This window comes from Nycticebus coucang, chromosome 16 (assembly GCF_027406575.1).
Source record: "Nycticebus coucang isolate mNycCou1 chromosome 16, mNycCou1.pri, whole genome shotgun sequence".
NCBI lineage: Eukaryota > Metazoa > Chordata > Mammalia > Primates > Lorisidae > Nycticebus > Nycticebus coucang.
Window position 1 is genome coordinate 68,956,648 of NC_069795.1, and position 15,108 is coordinate 68,971,755.

General features: G+C 41.4%; 1 protein-coding gene across 2 annotated transcripts in view; it reads left to right on the plus strand.

Annotated features, from left to right (window-relative positions):
- Positions 1-15,108, plus strand: part of ADPRH (ADP-ribosylarginine hydrolase) — a 107,533-nt gene continuing 92,425 nt past the window's right edge. The window contains exons 1-2 of one of the 2 annotated variants that reach the window (XR_008374881.1): positions 1-271; positions 14,664-14,997. Coding sequence is in view for 1 of the 2 variants with exons in the window: in XM_053564586.1 (XP_053420561.1) it covers positions 14-271; positions 14,664-14,997 (592 nt within the window). In the remaining variant the exon portion in view is untranslated. The remainder of the gene's footprint in view (positions 272-14,663; positions 14,998-15,108) is intronic. The other variant, XM_053564586.1, reaches the window with a different exon arrangement.

Below are 15,108 nucleotides of genomic sequence, written 5' to 3' on the forward strand. Positions count from 1 at the left end.
CTCCCTGGAAGGAATGTGTAAGGATTTGCCCGTGAGAGCGGCAAGCAGGCTTTTCTCTGGCTCTCTTTTCACAAAGGACGTGGCCTGTCCTAGTCTGTTTTGTGGCTCTGTGTTTGCTAGTGGTTCCTCTTTCAATTCTTTCACCTGTTGTAAGCTCCAGCAGGCTTTCACCGGAAGCCCCGAGACTCGCGCAAACTTAGCTCGGCAGAGCGCAAAGGCGGCGACAGCGCGCCACACTCACCCTCGCGCGCTCGGCTACCACGGCGACCCGGTAGGCCCACCGCTCCCTCCTCTCGGCAACCAAGTCCTCCGCCCCACCCGCCTCCCACGAATCCTCCCACCCCCGCGCCGCTCCCCTCCCTGCGGAGACCAAGTCCCCGACCCAGTCCGGCTTCCCCGGGGCGACTCCCTGTCCCCGCCCACTCCTCCCCCGACCCCGCCGGGCTTGCTTCTTCTGGGGGTGACGGGCTTCCCCTTTTCCCAGGGCAGAATGTGCTGGGCAGTCGGATTTGCCTTTTCTGAACTTGCCCCACGGGTGGGGGCAGTTAGATTTACCCCAGCTCCGGGGACTCTTTGCAAATTGTGTGAACAGGGTAACAGTCATCCCTGCCCCCACCCCCAAAGTAGAGGACTGTCTGTCTGGAAGCTTAGTTTCCGGTGAGCCATTCTAGTGCAGAGGAGTTTAAGGAATTACAGTATCTTGAGGCTTTGAGTGTGGGAAAGTTAAAAGGAATTTGCACCAAGGCCAGGATGGTGGTTCACACCTGTAATCCCAGCACTCTGGGAGGCCAAGACAGGTGTGAAAGGATCATGGCGAAACTTGCCCTTTTTCCCTAGGTTGGTTTGCTGAAAAGATCACCTCACAGTTATGGTAGATTAATAAGAGAAAGGTTTATTTCCAAATACCATGCGCATGGAGGGAATTATAAGAATGATTTCCCAAAGTATCAGTGATAGTGGCTTTTAAAGATGTCTTTTAGAAGGGAGGGGGGAGAGAAACTGGAAAGTTTAAGTGTAGCAAGTGGTTGGGGGGGGGCATGGGTAGATGGAAGGAAACAGATTAATTTGTAAATTAACCTGGAGGACAAGTATTGTGCTTCAAATCTAGGTCTATTAGCATGTGATAAGGAGGCCAGCAGCCTTTTTCTAAATCAGGTTACCCAGGTTTTATAGAGAGGACAGAGCTTTCTGATCAAAATGGCCTTTCATTTAAAATATTCTTTATACCAAGGAATCAAATTTTGGTATGAAATTTCCTTAGCTCCTTCATTCCCCTGGTCTGGAACTTCACTAGAAGTTTCACACAGGGCGGCACCTGTGGCTCAGTGAGCAGGGCGCCGGCCCCATATACCGAGGGTGGCGGGTTCAAACCCAGCCCCGGCCAAACTGCAACAAAAAAATAGCTGGGCGTTGTGGCCGGCGCCTGTAGTCCCAGCTACTGGGGAGGCTGAGGCAAGAGACTCGCCTAGGCCCAGCAGTTGGAGGTTGCTGTGAGCTGTGTGATGCCACGGCACTCTACCAAGGGCAATAAAGTGAAACTCTGTCTCTACAAAAAAAAAAAAAAAAAGAAGAAGTTTCACACAGTTAAGAGTTGAGTTGATAAGTGTGGAGAGAGCAGGTTAGTAATTTAGTAATAGGCTGATTGAAAACAGATATAAGAACATAAATTAGAATGAGAATGAGTAAGTAGAAAAGAACAGATTTAAGTACATTTCCTTATACTCCATTAAATCAGTCTCCTGTTTCTGGGAATAGGTTACTAAGAGTCCTATTTTAGTGGGTGGGTGCACAGATTACTTTTTTTTTTTTTTCATTTTTCGAAGTCCAAAATTTAATTAAGACAAGTCCCATGAGGAATTTTCTTAGGTTTCAGCCATGGGCTGATCAACCAGCTTCCAGTATGACTAAAGCAGGGCATGTTGACCACCTCAAAAGTTACCTTGCAGGGGTTGGCTGGACCTATTTTTGCTTTTCACAGTTCTCTTTAGCCTGTTGTGATGGATCTAGGCCACTCAAACTTTTTAAATAGGGGGCCAGTTCACCGTCCCTCAGACCGTTGGAGGGCCGGACTATAGTTTAAAAAAAAAAAACTATGAACAAATTCCTATGCACACTTCACATATCTTATTTTGAAGTAAAAAAACAAAACAGGAACAAATACAATATTTAAAATGAAGAACAAGTAAAGTTAACTCAACAAACTTATCAGTATTTCAATGGGAACTATGGGCCTGCTTTTGGCTAATGAGATGGTCAATGTCCGGTGGTTCCATATTTGTCACTGCTAGTCATTACAAGTGATGCAAGTGTGCATCAGTTAGTCCCGAGACTGAGAGGAGGAGTTAGAGAGTGCTGCACACATTCCACACATGCGCACTGTAGCAGGACAGGCAGCGGTGGCAGGAGGGCCGGATCAATGTCCTCAGCCAGACGCATATGAGGACCCCTGATCTAGGCTATGATTTCCTTTTTTTTGGCAGTTTTTGACCGAGGCTGGATTTGAACCCTCCACCTCAGGCTTATGGGGCTTGCACCCTACCCCTTTGAGCCACAGGCGCCTCCTGAAGGCTATGATTTCTTTCATCTTCACTGTTGTGGGGGTGGTCTGGATGATGGCATAGGGTTCTTGGTTTGAGGGGGACTCATTCCAATCTTTGACCTAGACTTGATTCTTTGCAGAGAAAGGGTGTATAGACGTAAAAGACTAAATAGAACATAGTTAATTACTCAAGAGGAGATCTTTTTTGCTTTTCTTCTCGGCTTCTAAATGCCTGTTTAATTCAGTCTTTCCCAGTTCTCGTAGGACTTTCTGCTAAATTGCAGAGGATTGGATAGAGCCCTGTTATACATTATTTTATAAGGGGAGTATTTTAAATTTTAGAAGGGGGTACAATGAATCTTCAACAAGACTAATGGCCAGGCCTGTACTCAATTAAATTTTGTTTCTTAGAGAGGGGAATGTAGAAGTATTTTCCCAGAAACTTTTTAATTTTCTTTTATTTTAAGTGCATGTTTTATGTATATAACTTTTATAACTCTTTTAAAAATTCGTATTTTTACATAGTAAGCTTTGATATTTAGTGAGGCAGGAGTTGGTCAACCAATGTGACCACTGTTTATGGTACCTAAACTCTTGAGTTTTGTTCTAAAGATAACTTATTAACTTCTTGCACCAGTACGGCAGTGTCTGCAAGTGTTCTTCCTCTGGCTTCTGAATGACTTCAGCCACCTTATATATGTTTGTGGGCTTTCTGGCTCCCTTACACTGACAGGGATGAAGTCAAAGTTGGATTCAGGGTAAGAGAATGAAACTATTTAGCAGTCATCTACAATATCTGCAAGTTCTGGATTTCAAGGCTAAGGTTCACACAATGAGAACATTAGTATTTCTGCTTACAGACTTAGCACAGTTCTTAAGATAATATTTAGCTTTAAGAGTCCCTATATAAATGATTCAAACTTCTGGATAATTCAAGTGAATATTCCTGAACATCAGTTGGGTGTGGGTCCACTTATGAGGCTGTGTTACAGTCATACCATTTACTGGGAAATTCTAATTCAGGTTCCAATTTTTCCTGAGGTATCTATATAGATACAGTAGATAACGTTTAATACTGCACAAATTTTTCCAATGTAGTCAACAGGCGACCTTTGTTGAGCCTTAAGGCTTTAGAGCATTGGTTCTGAACATGTGGGTCGTGACCCCTGTGTAACAATGAAAATACATGTCAGCATCAGGAAGGTTGAGAACCACTGCTTTAGAGTAAATATAACCATTATATATAATTTTATGTTCTTTGGCCAGTTTCTTAATCCTGTTCAAACAGATCAGTGTAGTAAAACAGCTATGTCTCATTTTATGAGTTGGCATTGTAGACAAAGCTGGAATCTAATATAGGTGGGCCACAGTTTTTTCTTTTTGAATTATTTTTCTGGGCTGCTCCTGTGGCTCAAGGAGTAGGGTGCCAGCTCCATATACTGGAGGTGGTGGGTTCAAACCCAACCCTGGCCAAAAAAAAAATGCAAAAAAAAAAGTGAATTAGTGAATTATTTTTCTTTCTTTGATTTCTCACTTTATTAAAAACAAATTATGCCCTGGCCCGCGGGGAATTCAACGGGGACCTGGGAAACAAAGGGGTCAGTCGAATGAGGGGACAAGAGACACGAAAGAATGAGAGCAAGTCAAGAGTCTGATCAAGCTCCGAAGAGTTTATTGTTTCAGCTGGGCTTATAAGCATTCAAACGAGGAAGTAACTAAGGGCTATTCCTAACAGGGCGGGGAGGGGGCTAGTTTCTGGAAAATTACTAGGAGAAGGACCCTAAGGCGGGGGGTACATTTTTGAAGAGATACGCAAGGGGAAAGTATCGTTGCTATTTATGGTTGAATTCCTGAGAATAGTTTGCTCGTAAAATCAAGACAGCAAGGGGTATTTTTGTGATATGTTTTGGCTCCCGGCAAAATTATAGTAGAAGTAATTTAATTGCTAAAATTAACTGTACTTTCAGTATACTGAGTCTGATTATTTGCATAAAGTGCAGCAAGAACAATTATTAGCCATCTAGGCTTTTCTTCCCTTTAAAATTGGCTTTGCTGGAATCTTTTACAGGGAATTTTAGGTGAAACTTGAAAGCCTTTCATGAGCCCAGGTTTCATCTATGTCATTAGATACCTGTATACATTGGGTAAATTCCTCTTCTCTTGAGGTCCCCAAGCAAATTTTGATTCAGACCTGTCAGAAAGCAGCCTTCATTGGCTCGGCACCTGTAGCACTGAAGGTGGTGGATTCAAACCCGACCCAGGCCAGCTAAACAATGACATCTGCAACAAAAAATAACTGGGCATTGTGGCAAGCGCCTATAGTCCCAGCTACTTGGGAGGCTGAGGCAAGAGAATCACTGAAGCCCAAGTGTTGGAGGTTGCTGTGAGCTGTGACGCGATGGCATTCTACCAAGGGCAACAAAGTGAGACTCTGTCTCAAAAAAAAGAAAAAAAAAGAAAGTGATCTTCAATTTTTTTTTTTTTTTTTTGTGGTTTTTGGGCAGGGCTGAATTTGAACCCACCACCTCTGGCATATGGGACCAGCGCCCTAGCCCTTTGAGCCACAGGCACTGCCCCAGATCTTCAATTACTTACCACAGATCAGGAAATGTTATTGATGGATATCTGACCAATTTTTCCAAGGGGCTTTTTATTTGCCTTATAACCTTAATTCCTTAACGCAGTTTGGACACCTCTGAAAATGCTGTTCTAGTCAAAGCCTTGGTAAATAACCAGTGCCTTTATCATGTCCTGTAGAATAAAACAGATTCTTATTGAACTTATGCAAGTAACTCTATTGTCAGAAATTAAGAATACTTATAAATGGTTTTTAAATTTTGGAGAAATCAAGGAGAGAGAAAAAATAAACGTTTCAAATTCTGCCTATATAAGTACATACATTGCTGAAAGTTACGCATAGCTCAAAAGATATAAAATGGTTTTCTTTACTTTCTTTTCTTTTCTTTCTTCTTCTTCTTTTTTTTTTTTTTTTTTTTTGTTGAGACAGAGTCCCACCCTCTGCTCTGAGCAGAGTGCAATGGTGTCATAGCTCACTGACTTGGGCTTTGGGCATCCCACTGCCTCAGCCTCTGGAAACTGCTGGGAAGCCACTGGGATTATAGGCACTCAGTTTTCTTGACTTCTGGAAAACAGAATACAGAAAGAATCAGCAGTGTTTTAAACAAAAGGTCATAACAATTAGCTTGGGGGGTGGCACCTGTGGCTCAAAGTGGTAGGACGCTGGCCCCATATGCCAGAGGTGGCGAGTTCAAACCCAGCCCTGGCCAAAAACCACGCACACACACACACACGCACAAATTAATTGATTAATAAAATAAAATAAAATAATAAAAATAATAATCTATGAAAACAATTAGCTTGGTTCTATGTAACAGATTTCTGTTTTGTTTGAAGTTGGGTTAGCAATACTCATGGATATGTTAGTTTAATTAAAGTCCTGGAAGTTTGTTTCTAGTCTAATGGTATTTAATCTCTAAAGTCATAGCCAGTTATAAAAACATTTTCTGGCTCGGCGCCTGTGGCTCAAGTGGCTAAGGCACCAGCCATGTATACCTGAGCTGGCGGGTTCGAATCCAGCCCGGGCCCACCAAACAACAATGACAGCTGCAACCAAAAAATAGCCGGGCATTGTGGTAGGTGCCTGTGGTCCTAGCTACTTGGGAGGCGGAGACAGGAGACTCGCTTGAGCCCAGGAGTTTGAGGTTGCTGTGAGCTGTGATGCCACAGCACTCTACCCAGGGCAACAGCTTGAGGCTCTGTCTCAAAAAAAAAAAAAAACAAAACATTTTCTGAGATGTATGAAAATTATTATTGATAATATATACTAATGTATACTAAGATCACTATTTTATAATATTGGAACATATATATACATAAATATAATCTATACAAATTAATTACCATTTTATATTTGACAGTATTTCCTATACATTTTTAATATACCAAATAAGCCTAATATGTCTTTCTCAGACTTTCAGTGGTCTTAATATTTCAAAAAGACTAAATTCAGAGTTTTGATTTTGGAAGGTTTGTCAAATATCAAAGGCTTAAAATATTTGTTCGAATAAGATGCAAGTTAAAAGATTCTAAAGGTAATACTGGATAGTTAACTGGATCACATGCAAATTCTTTCACAAATTTCCTTTTTATGAACCTTATTCAATTCTGCACAGACAATTTATAAACATTCTCAACTTTCTGGATTGCACTATCACTTTCTTTTTCTTTTCTTTTTTTTTTTGAGGCAGAACCTCAAGCTTTTGCCCTGGGTGGAGTGCCGTAGCATCACAACTCACAGCACCCTCCAACTCCTGGGCTCACGCGATTCTCCTGCCTCCACCTCCCAAGTAGCTGGGACTACAGGCGCCCACCACAACACCTGGGTATGTTTTGGTTGCATCCATCATTGTTGTTTGGTGGGCCCGGGCTGGATTTGAACCTGCCAGCTCAAGTGTATGTGGTTGGCACCTTAGCTGCTTGAGCCACAGGCGCCAAGCCCACTTTCTTAAATAATCATTCTGTTTCAGGACAAAATTTATCACACAAGATTCTTTCTTATACAATGCCATTTTCTTTTTTGTCTAATTTTTTTTTAATTCTGAAAAACTACTTTTTACAAAACAGGATCACAGTTTACTATGAAGTTAATTATTCACTTGGCTAAACTGATAATTAGAATGTTTAAAAGGCAAGAGTCTTATTCTCTGACAAAGACTCAGTTTTCCAAACAATTTAAACAACCAAATTATTACATTTTACAAATGAGAGACATTTTATGGAATATAACATTGAAACAGGATTTTCCTACTCAGGGCTAGACAGAGAACCCCCATTTTTCAGGCTTAGGTGAGCTCAAAAATCAGACTGCCATCTCTAGGTACAAACACACTACATTTCTTTGAGCACTAGCAAGGTCTTGAACAAAGCAGCCCACAATGTTTTGGTTGGCTCCACCCTAAGTAGGGAGCACACACCCTAATCCCTTCTCTAGACCAAAAACTGCAAAGACCTAATAACCTTGCCCAAGGGGAGGGACTGCATTTATTCATTTGTTAAAACATTCAGCTTGTAAAGGTGCTTTTTCATTTACCAAGTCTGGGCCAAAATATTTCTTAGTGCCAATTACTTACTCCTAGACAAAGGACCCATGCAGGAGACCTCCAACTTGTGTCTCCTCTTTCCTGCCAGAAGCTCTGGTGCTCTCCACTCTCTGCATGCCCCTCTGTTCAACGAAATCTCACTTTATTACTGATCTGTGGCCTATGGGTTCACTTCAAATCTCTGAGACCAAGGACCCACCTAACAAGAAATTTTAGTAACAACATGACTTGTAAGGTTTGAAGTTACTAAAAATGTTTTGAAACCACACGGGGCATTATTTTTTGATATCTTTTCATTTGTCCCCTCAAGTTTTACATGGTCGCATGGCATTAAAAATAGCCACAAAGGACAGGATCTGTGTTTTTAATTCATTTTTCAGGCAAAGGACAGGACCTGTGTTTTTTAATTCATTTATTAGGTGCAGAGTTTAAGGCAGAGAGTAGGAAACTAGAACATCCAGTTCTTCTTAGAATAGACAGGGATGAGAAGAAGTGACTGTTGTGAACCAGTGTGGTGAAGGGGAGCAAACCAGAGTGGAATGGGTGGCGAACGAGGAAAATACAGCACAAGAGAAGATACAGATACAAAAGATGGGATCAGGAGGACTGACTGAGCTGATGGCTGCAGCCAGCACCAAAGCACAAAATAGTTTTATTTTATAGTATCTGTATAGGGTTGTCCAGGGGGGAAGTAGCATAGACGATATGGGGAAATAGCATAAACAAAAGTCATAATTTTATTCTTACAGTACAATAGAAAAATGTAAATGACTTTAATAAAAACATATCATCTTGTTGATGGTTTCTACTCAACTTCGTTAACATATGACAAGCAGTAAGAAAGAAAAGATCACGGGGATCTCAGCATAGTTGACAAAACAAAGGAATAACTATGTGACTTGGTGGTTTCTACTCAACTTTGTTAACATATGACAAGAAGTAAGAAGGCAAAGATATTCTGCATAGTTAATAAGACAAAGAAAGGGCTACATGACTTCTGCAGAGGGAGCATGAAGAAAGGAATATGGTTGTTTTGGGAACAGAGGAGAAGCACTTGGGGGTTCATTCCCCGAATATTCCTCAGGCTGTGGGGGCCCTGCCATCTCACAGTCCACTCTCCACAAGTGACTATATGGGTTAGACTGTGCTTTGCAGCTGCTGACCTAAGTATGGGAGGGATATGCTGTTAGGACTCACAGAATTCAGAGGCTTAAAATCAAGGATATGAGCTCACAATTGAATCTAGCAAACTTAGAAATATTATACAGGTGGCTGTTTTATAATCTTCAAACATTTTAACTTTAATAACAGGTGTAAAACTAATTTTATCTTGGGCGGCACCTGTGACTCAGTGAGTATGGTGCTGGCCCCATATACCGACGGTGGCGGGTTCTAACCTGGCCCCTGCCAAACTGCAACAACAAAAAGATAGCCAGGCCTTGTGGCAGGTGCCTGTGGTCTCAGCTACTAGGGAGGCTGAGACAAGAGAATTGCCTAAGCCCAAGAGCTGGAGGTTGCTGTGAGCTATGATGCCATAGCACTCTACTGAGGGCAACAAAGTGAGACTCTGTCTCTTAAAAAACAAACAAACAAACAAAAAAAAACACCTAATTTTATCTTTTTTTTTTTTTTGTAGAGACAGAGTCTTACTTTACTGCCCTTGGTAGAGTGCCGTGGCGTCACATGGCTCACAGCAACCTCCAGCTCTTGGGCTTATGTGATTCTCTTGCCTCAGCCTCCCGAGCAGCTGGGACTACAGGTGCCCGCCACAACGCCCGGCTATTACCTAGTTTTATCTTAAAGGGTAAACCATAATTGCCTGAACAACAAGGCATTTGAGTTTTTTTCTGCTCACATAAAGTTCTCAATCTCTCTGGAGATATAGTTACTGCATAGTCTCTTGTACCCTTTCTCAAAATGCTAAAAGTACAGTTCCCAACAGGGTGGGCTTCCCCGTGTGTTTCTCATTTTATTTCTCCCTCAGACAAACTACAAACATGTTACAGATGGGATAAAAACAGGGCCATAGATACAGTAAAACAGGAATATGGACAGGAACCATTCACACCATCTTTTTGCCTTGTGAAGGGAGGGAGCTGGAGCCCTGCCTATTGTCTAAAAGATTTTCTGGGGGAATCAGTGATAGGTAATTGAGGATAGAGAGGAATATAAATTGGAAGGGAGTTAAAGGTGGAGACAGATTTTAACTTTTGCTCTAAGTCAGATTTCTGCTTGTCAGTTTTTTTTTTTTTTTTTTTTTTGTAGAGACAGAGTTTCACTTTATGGCCCTGGGTAGGGTGCTGTGGCATCACACAGCTCACAGCAACCTCCAACTCCTGGGCTTAAGCGATTCTCTTGCCTCAGCCTCCCAAGTAGCTAGGACTACAGGCGCCCACCACAACGCCTGGCTATTTTTTTGTTGCAGTTCTGCTGGGGCCGGGTTGGAACCCGCCACCCTCGGTATATGGGGCCGGCGCCTTACCTAATGAGCCACAGGTGCCACCCTGCTTGTCAGTTTTTTTAGGGATGTTTGTCTTTCTTTTGATTTTCCCATAAATATAAATAAGGAATTGCTTAAGATGAGAGCTCTCTAAAATTTTCTTTAGATTAAGGAGTTTTTCTAGTTTAAAGTTTTTCTAGTTTTCTGGCCACTTAATTATAGTGGTATATTTGTTCTAAAAGTGACTCAATTCATTGCCTTTTTATAAGGTCCAATGCTTCTTCATAGAAAAGGCCATTTCCAAGATTCCCAAAATTTCACACTCAGAAATAGACTTATGTTAGAATAGACAATGACAATAACAAAGGTATCTGTACCAGAATGTTTATTGCAGCCCAATTCACAATTGCTAAGTCATGGAAAAAGCCCAAGTGCCCATCAATCCATGAATGGATTAATAAATTGTGGTATATGTACACCATGGAATATTATGCAGCCTTAAAGAAAGAAGGAGACTTTACCTCTTTCATGTTTACATGGATGGAGCTGGAACATTCTTCTTAGTAAAGTATCTTAAGAATGGAAGAAAAAGTACCCAATGTACTCAGCCCTTCTATGAAACTAATTTAGGGCTTTCACATGAAAGCTATAACCCAGTTACAACCTAAGAATAAGGGGAAGGGGGGAGGGGAGGGAGGGTTGAGGTGGATGGAGGGAGGGGGATTGGTGGGATTACACCTGCAGGGCATCTTACAAGGGTATATGTGAAATTTGGTAGATGTGAAATGTAGATGTCTTGGCACAATAACTGGGAGAATGCCAGGAAGGCTGTGTTGACCAGTGGGATGAAAATGTGTCAAACGGTATATGAAGCTAGTGTATGATGCCCCATGATCATATCAATGTACACAGCTATGATTTAATAAAAAATAAATAAATAAATAAAAATAAAATAAAGAATAGACAATGACAAAAGACTCCTCAGAGCTTGACACGTTCGGGACACATAGTGTGCTGCTTAGAATCTTATGTGTCTCTGACTCCTGGTCTTTCCTGACTGGCCACCTGAAGTGTTCCTGACAAAACACACACTCCGGATGGTGGAGACTGAGGAGAGAATTCTCACTGAGTTAAAAAGTCAAGCTCAGAGACATAGAACAGGACAAGAGAGAAACCTCCTACAGTTTTTGTTTCAGGGACCTGCAACAAAGTTTTTCTTAAAAGACACTGGACCAGCAGGAACTGTATAACTGCTGGTATGCTGAGCCAGTCTGAACATCAGGCTGGGGGAGGTGGCTAGGCCAGAGTTTCACCCTATGGGGTGAAATGACACAGAACCCTCCTTTAAACAAAACCACACAGAAAGACAAATGACAAAACAAAAAGACAAGCTATAACAACAATAACAAATAATGTTACTTCTGAGAGGAGATGGACTCAAACAATATGAATGTTCATACACCACAAAGGATCTAAAAATATACCAATACTAAAGTCGCTTACAAGACTAGTCACCAACCAAAATGTTACTCTTATTGATCTTAAATATGGAAAGAACAAAGATCTTTTACCGTCTGCTCAACTAGATCAATCTGCTCAACCAATCCTCCTGCTGAAGCTTTCAGGACAACAGACTGGTTTGGGGGATCCTGCCAAGTAGGTGAAACTGAAAGGATCATGGGGAAACTTGCCCTTTTTCACTAGGTTGGTTCACTGAAAACATCACCTCACAGTTACGGTAGATTAATAAGAGAAAGGTTTATTTCCAAATACCATGTGCATGGGGGGAAATCATAAGAATTATTTCCCAAGGGTGGTGCCTGTGGCTCAGTGGGTAGGATCACTTGAGCCCAGGAGTTTGAGGTTGCTGTGAGCTATGACACCAAGAACTCTACCCAGAGTGACAAAGTGAGACTCTGTCTAAAATAATAATATATTTACTAATAATATATTATTACATATAATATATAATGCGTAATATTTATATAATATATGTTATATAATTATATATGTAATAATTATATATATCTATATAATTCTCCTTACTATAAATACCCCTAGACAAAGGACCCATGCAGGAGACTTCTAACTTGAGTCTTCCCCTTTGCCAGAAGCTCTGGTGCTTTTTACTCCTTCTGTATTCCTTTCTGTCTAATAAAATCCTGTCTTGGGTGGTGCAACAAAAAAAATAGCCAGGCATTGTGGCGGGCACTTGTAGTCCTAGCTACTCAGGAGGCTGAGGGCCTGCATTCATTCATTTATTAATACACTCATTAAGTTTGTAAAGATGTTTTTCCAACTACCAGGTCCTCACCCCCTCAAAAAAAGTGTAATTCGGCTAGGCGCCTGTGGCTCAGTGGCTAGGGTGCTGGCCACATTCACTAGAGCTGGCAGGTTCAAATAATATGTTATAATATATTTATTATTATGTATAATAAATTATTGAATATATTATGTATAAATTATTGAATATAATATAATATAATATGCATAATGTATAATATGTATAAATTATTGAATATAATATACATAATATATTCAATAATTTAAACATTTATAAATTTATTGTATATTTATATTAATATCGATATATTTATTAATATATTAATAGAATATGATTATATGCTATAGTTATATGCTATAATTATAATTAATAATTATATTGATCATATAATTAACTAAATTATTAATTTAATTATAATAAAATATATTATGATTATATGATTAATAATTGTATAATTATATATTATATTTATATAGAAAATATATATATTTTGAGACAGAGTCTCACTATGTTGCCCTCTGTAGAGTGCGATGGCATCACAGCTCACAGCAACCTCAAACTCTTGGACTTAAGCAATTCTCTTGCCTCAGCCTCCTAAGTAGCTGGGACTAGACACATCTGCCACAATGCCCGACTATTTTTTGGTTGTAGTTGCCATTGTTTGGTAGGCCTTGGCTGGATTTGAACTTGCCAGCTCTGCTGTATGTGGCCAGTGCCCTAGCTGCTGAGCCACAGGCGCCTAGCCAAATTGCATTTTTTTTTGGCCAGGACTTGGTAGTTGGAAAAACATCTTTACAAAATTAATGAGTGTATTAATAAATGAATGCATGCAGGCCCTCTGCTGGGGCAAGGTTATTAGGTCTTTGTGGTTTTTGTCTCAGGGAAGTGATTGCAGTGGTTCTCAACCTGTGGGTCGCAACCTACAGGAACTGTATTAAAGGGCCGCGGCATTAGGAAGGTTGAGAACCACTGGATTAGTGTGTATCCTCCCTACTCAAGGTGGAACTGCACAAAACCTTTCAGGCCGCCCAGAGGGTGTGGCCTGGAAAGGGCAGCCTGTTTGTGTCTAGAGATAAGGGTCTGATTTCTGAGCTCACCTGAACCCACCACCTACGGAATATGGGGAGGGTCCCTGTCTAGCCCTGAGTGGGGGAGTCCTGTATCAGGAAGAGGGCACCCTGGGGAATTGGCTGAAGGAAGAGGGCACCTAGAGCAGTGTACCCAGGATTTAATTCATGGAGGATATATAAGATAAGATCGTGATAGTCTAGAAGTCCATCGTTTACAGGTATTGCTGTTTTGTTGTGGGGAGAAAGTATTCTAGTTCAATAATAGCAAATCCTTTTTTCTTGGTATGTATAAATAAAGAAAACAGTAACAAAAATAGTGTTATGGGTGTGCCAAGCACTGTTCTAAGTGCTTTATGAAAATTACTTCATTTACGCCTCCCAACAAATCTAAGTGGTTGTTACTTTTTTTTATCAGTGCCATTTTACACATGTGACTGAGGCACTAAAAGGTTGCCCAAAGTAAGTAGGAAGAGTGATGTGATTCCAAGCATCTGGTGTGGATGGAATCAGATTTGGGTTCCAGGGCTCCTACTCTCTAGTTGTATAAACTTAGCTTCTCTGAGCCTTGGTTTTCGTATCTGGAAAATGCACACTGCAGTCCCTTCCTGGTGAGGCAATGAATATGCAGGCACTTTGTCACTGTGATACCAGTAGAAACTATTATTATTTAAGTAAAACCTTGCACTTCCAAGGCCAAATCCCAAGTAAAAAGAGAAAATGATCAGCTGGGTTTAACTTGCAGAATTTAATGGGCTTGCCACTCACTGAAAGGCTAACACCTAGTCTTAGCTTAAATCATAGGCTTTGGAGTCACATGGACCTGCTCTGGAATCCCAGACCTGCCACTCATTGGCTTTGTGACCTGAGATGTAAAAATCATCAAACATTTTTTGAAGCTGTATTATTATTATTATTATTATTTTTCAGTTTTTGGCCAGGGCCGGGTTTGAACCCACCACCTACGGAATATGGGGCCGGCTCACTACTCCTTTGAGCCACAGGCGCCACCCCAAAGCTTTATTATTTCTATGATCTTCCATTTACTTATATATGGAAGATGGCCCTAATAATACATTCCTCATAGAGCACTTATGAAGATTAGACGAAATGCCAACAAGTAGTGAGTGGTCAATAAAATGTAGATGCTTTTGTCTTTTCTGATTCTTCTTCTGCCTCTTATTTCCTTGTGTGTCTTAATTGTCCCCTAAAGATGACCTCGTCAGAGCCCAGCATTTGTGGGGGACTGATGGAGAGATATGTGGCTGCCATGGTGCTGAGTGCAGCTGGAGATGCCTTGGGGTACTTTAATGGGAAGTGGGAGTTCCTCCGGGATGGAGAGAAGATACACAGACAGCTGGCCCAGTTGGGTGGCTTGGACGCCCTGGATGTGGGAAGATGGAGAGTGAGTGATGACACCGTGATGCACCTGGCTACAGCGGAAGCCCTCCTGGAAGCCGGGGAACCCCAAGACTTGGCTCAGCTGTATTCCCTCCTTGCTAAACATTACCAAGACTGCATGGAAGACATGGACGGCCGGGCACCAGGTGAGCCAGGCCGAGGAAGGGCAGGGAGGGTGGAGAATAAAACTGACCCAAGGAGATCATCAAGAATGCCAATGGAAGGGCTGGGTCCCACCCACCTTGGCCTCCCAGAAT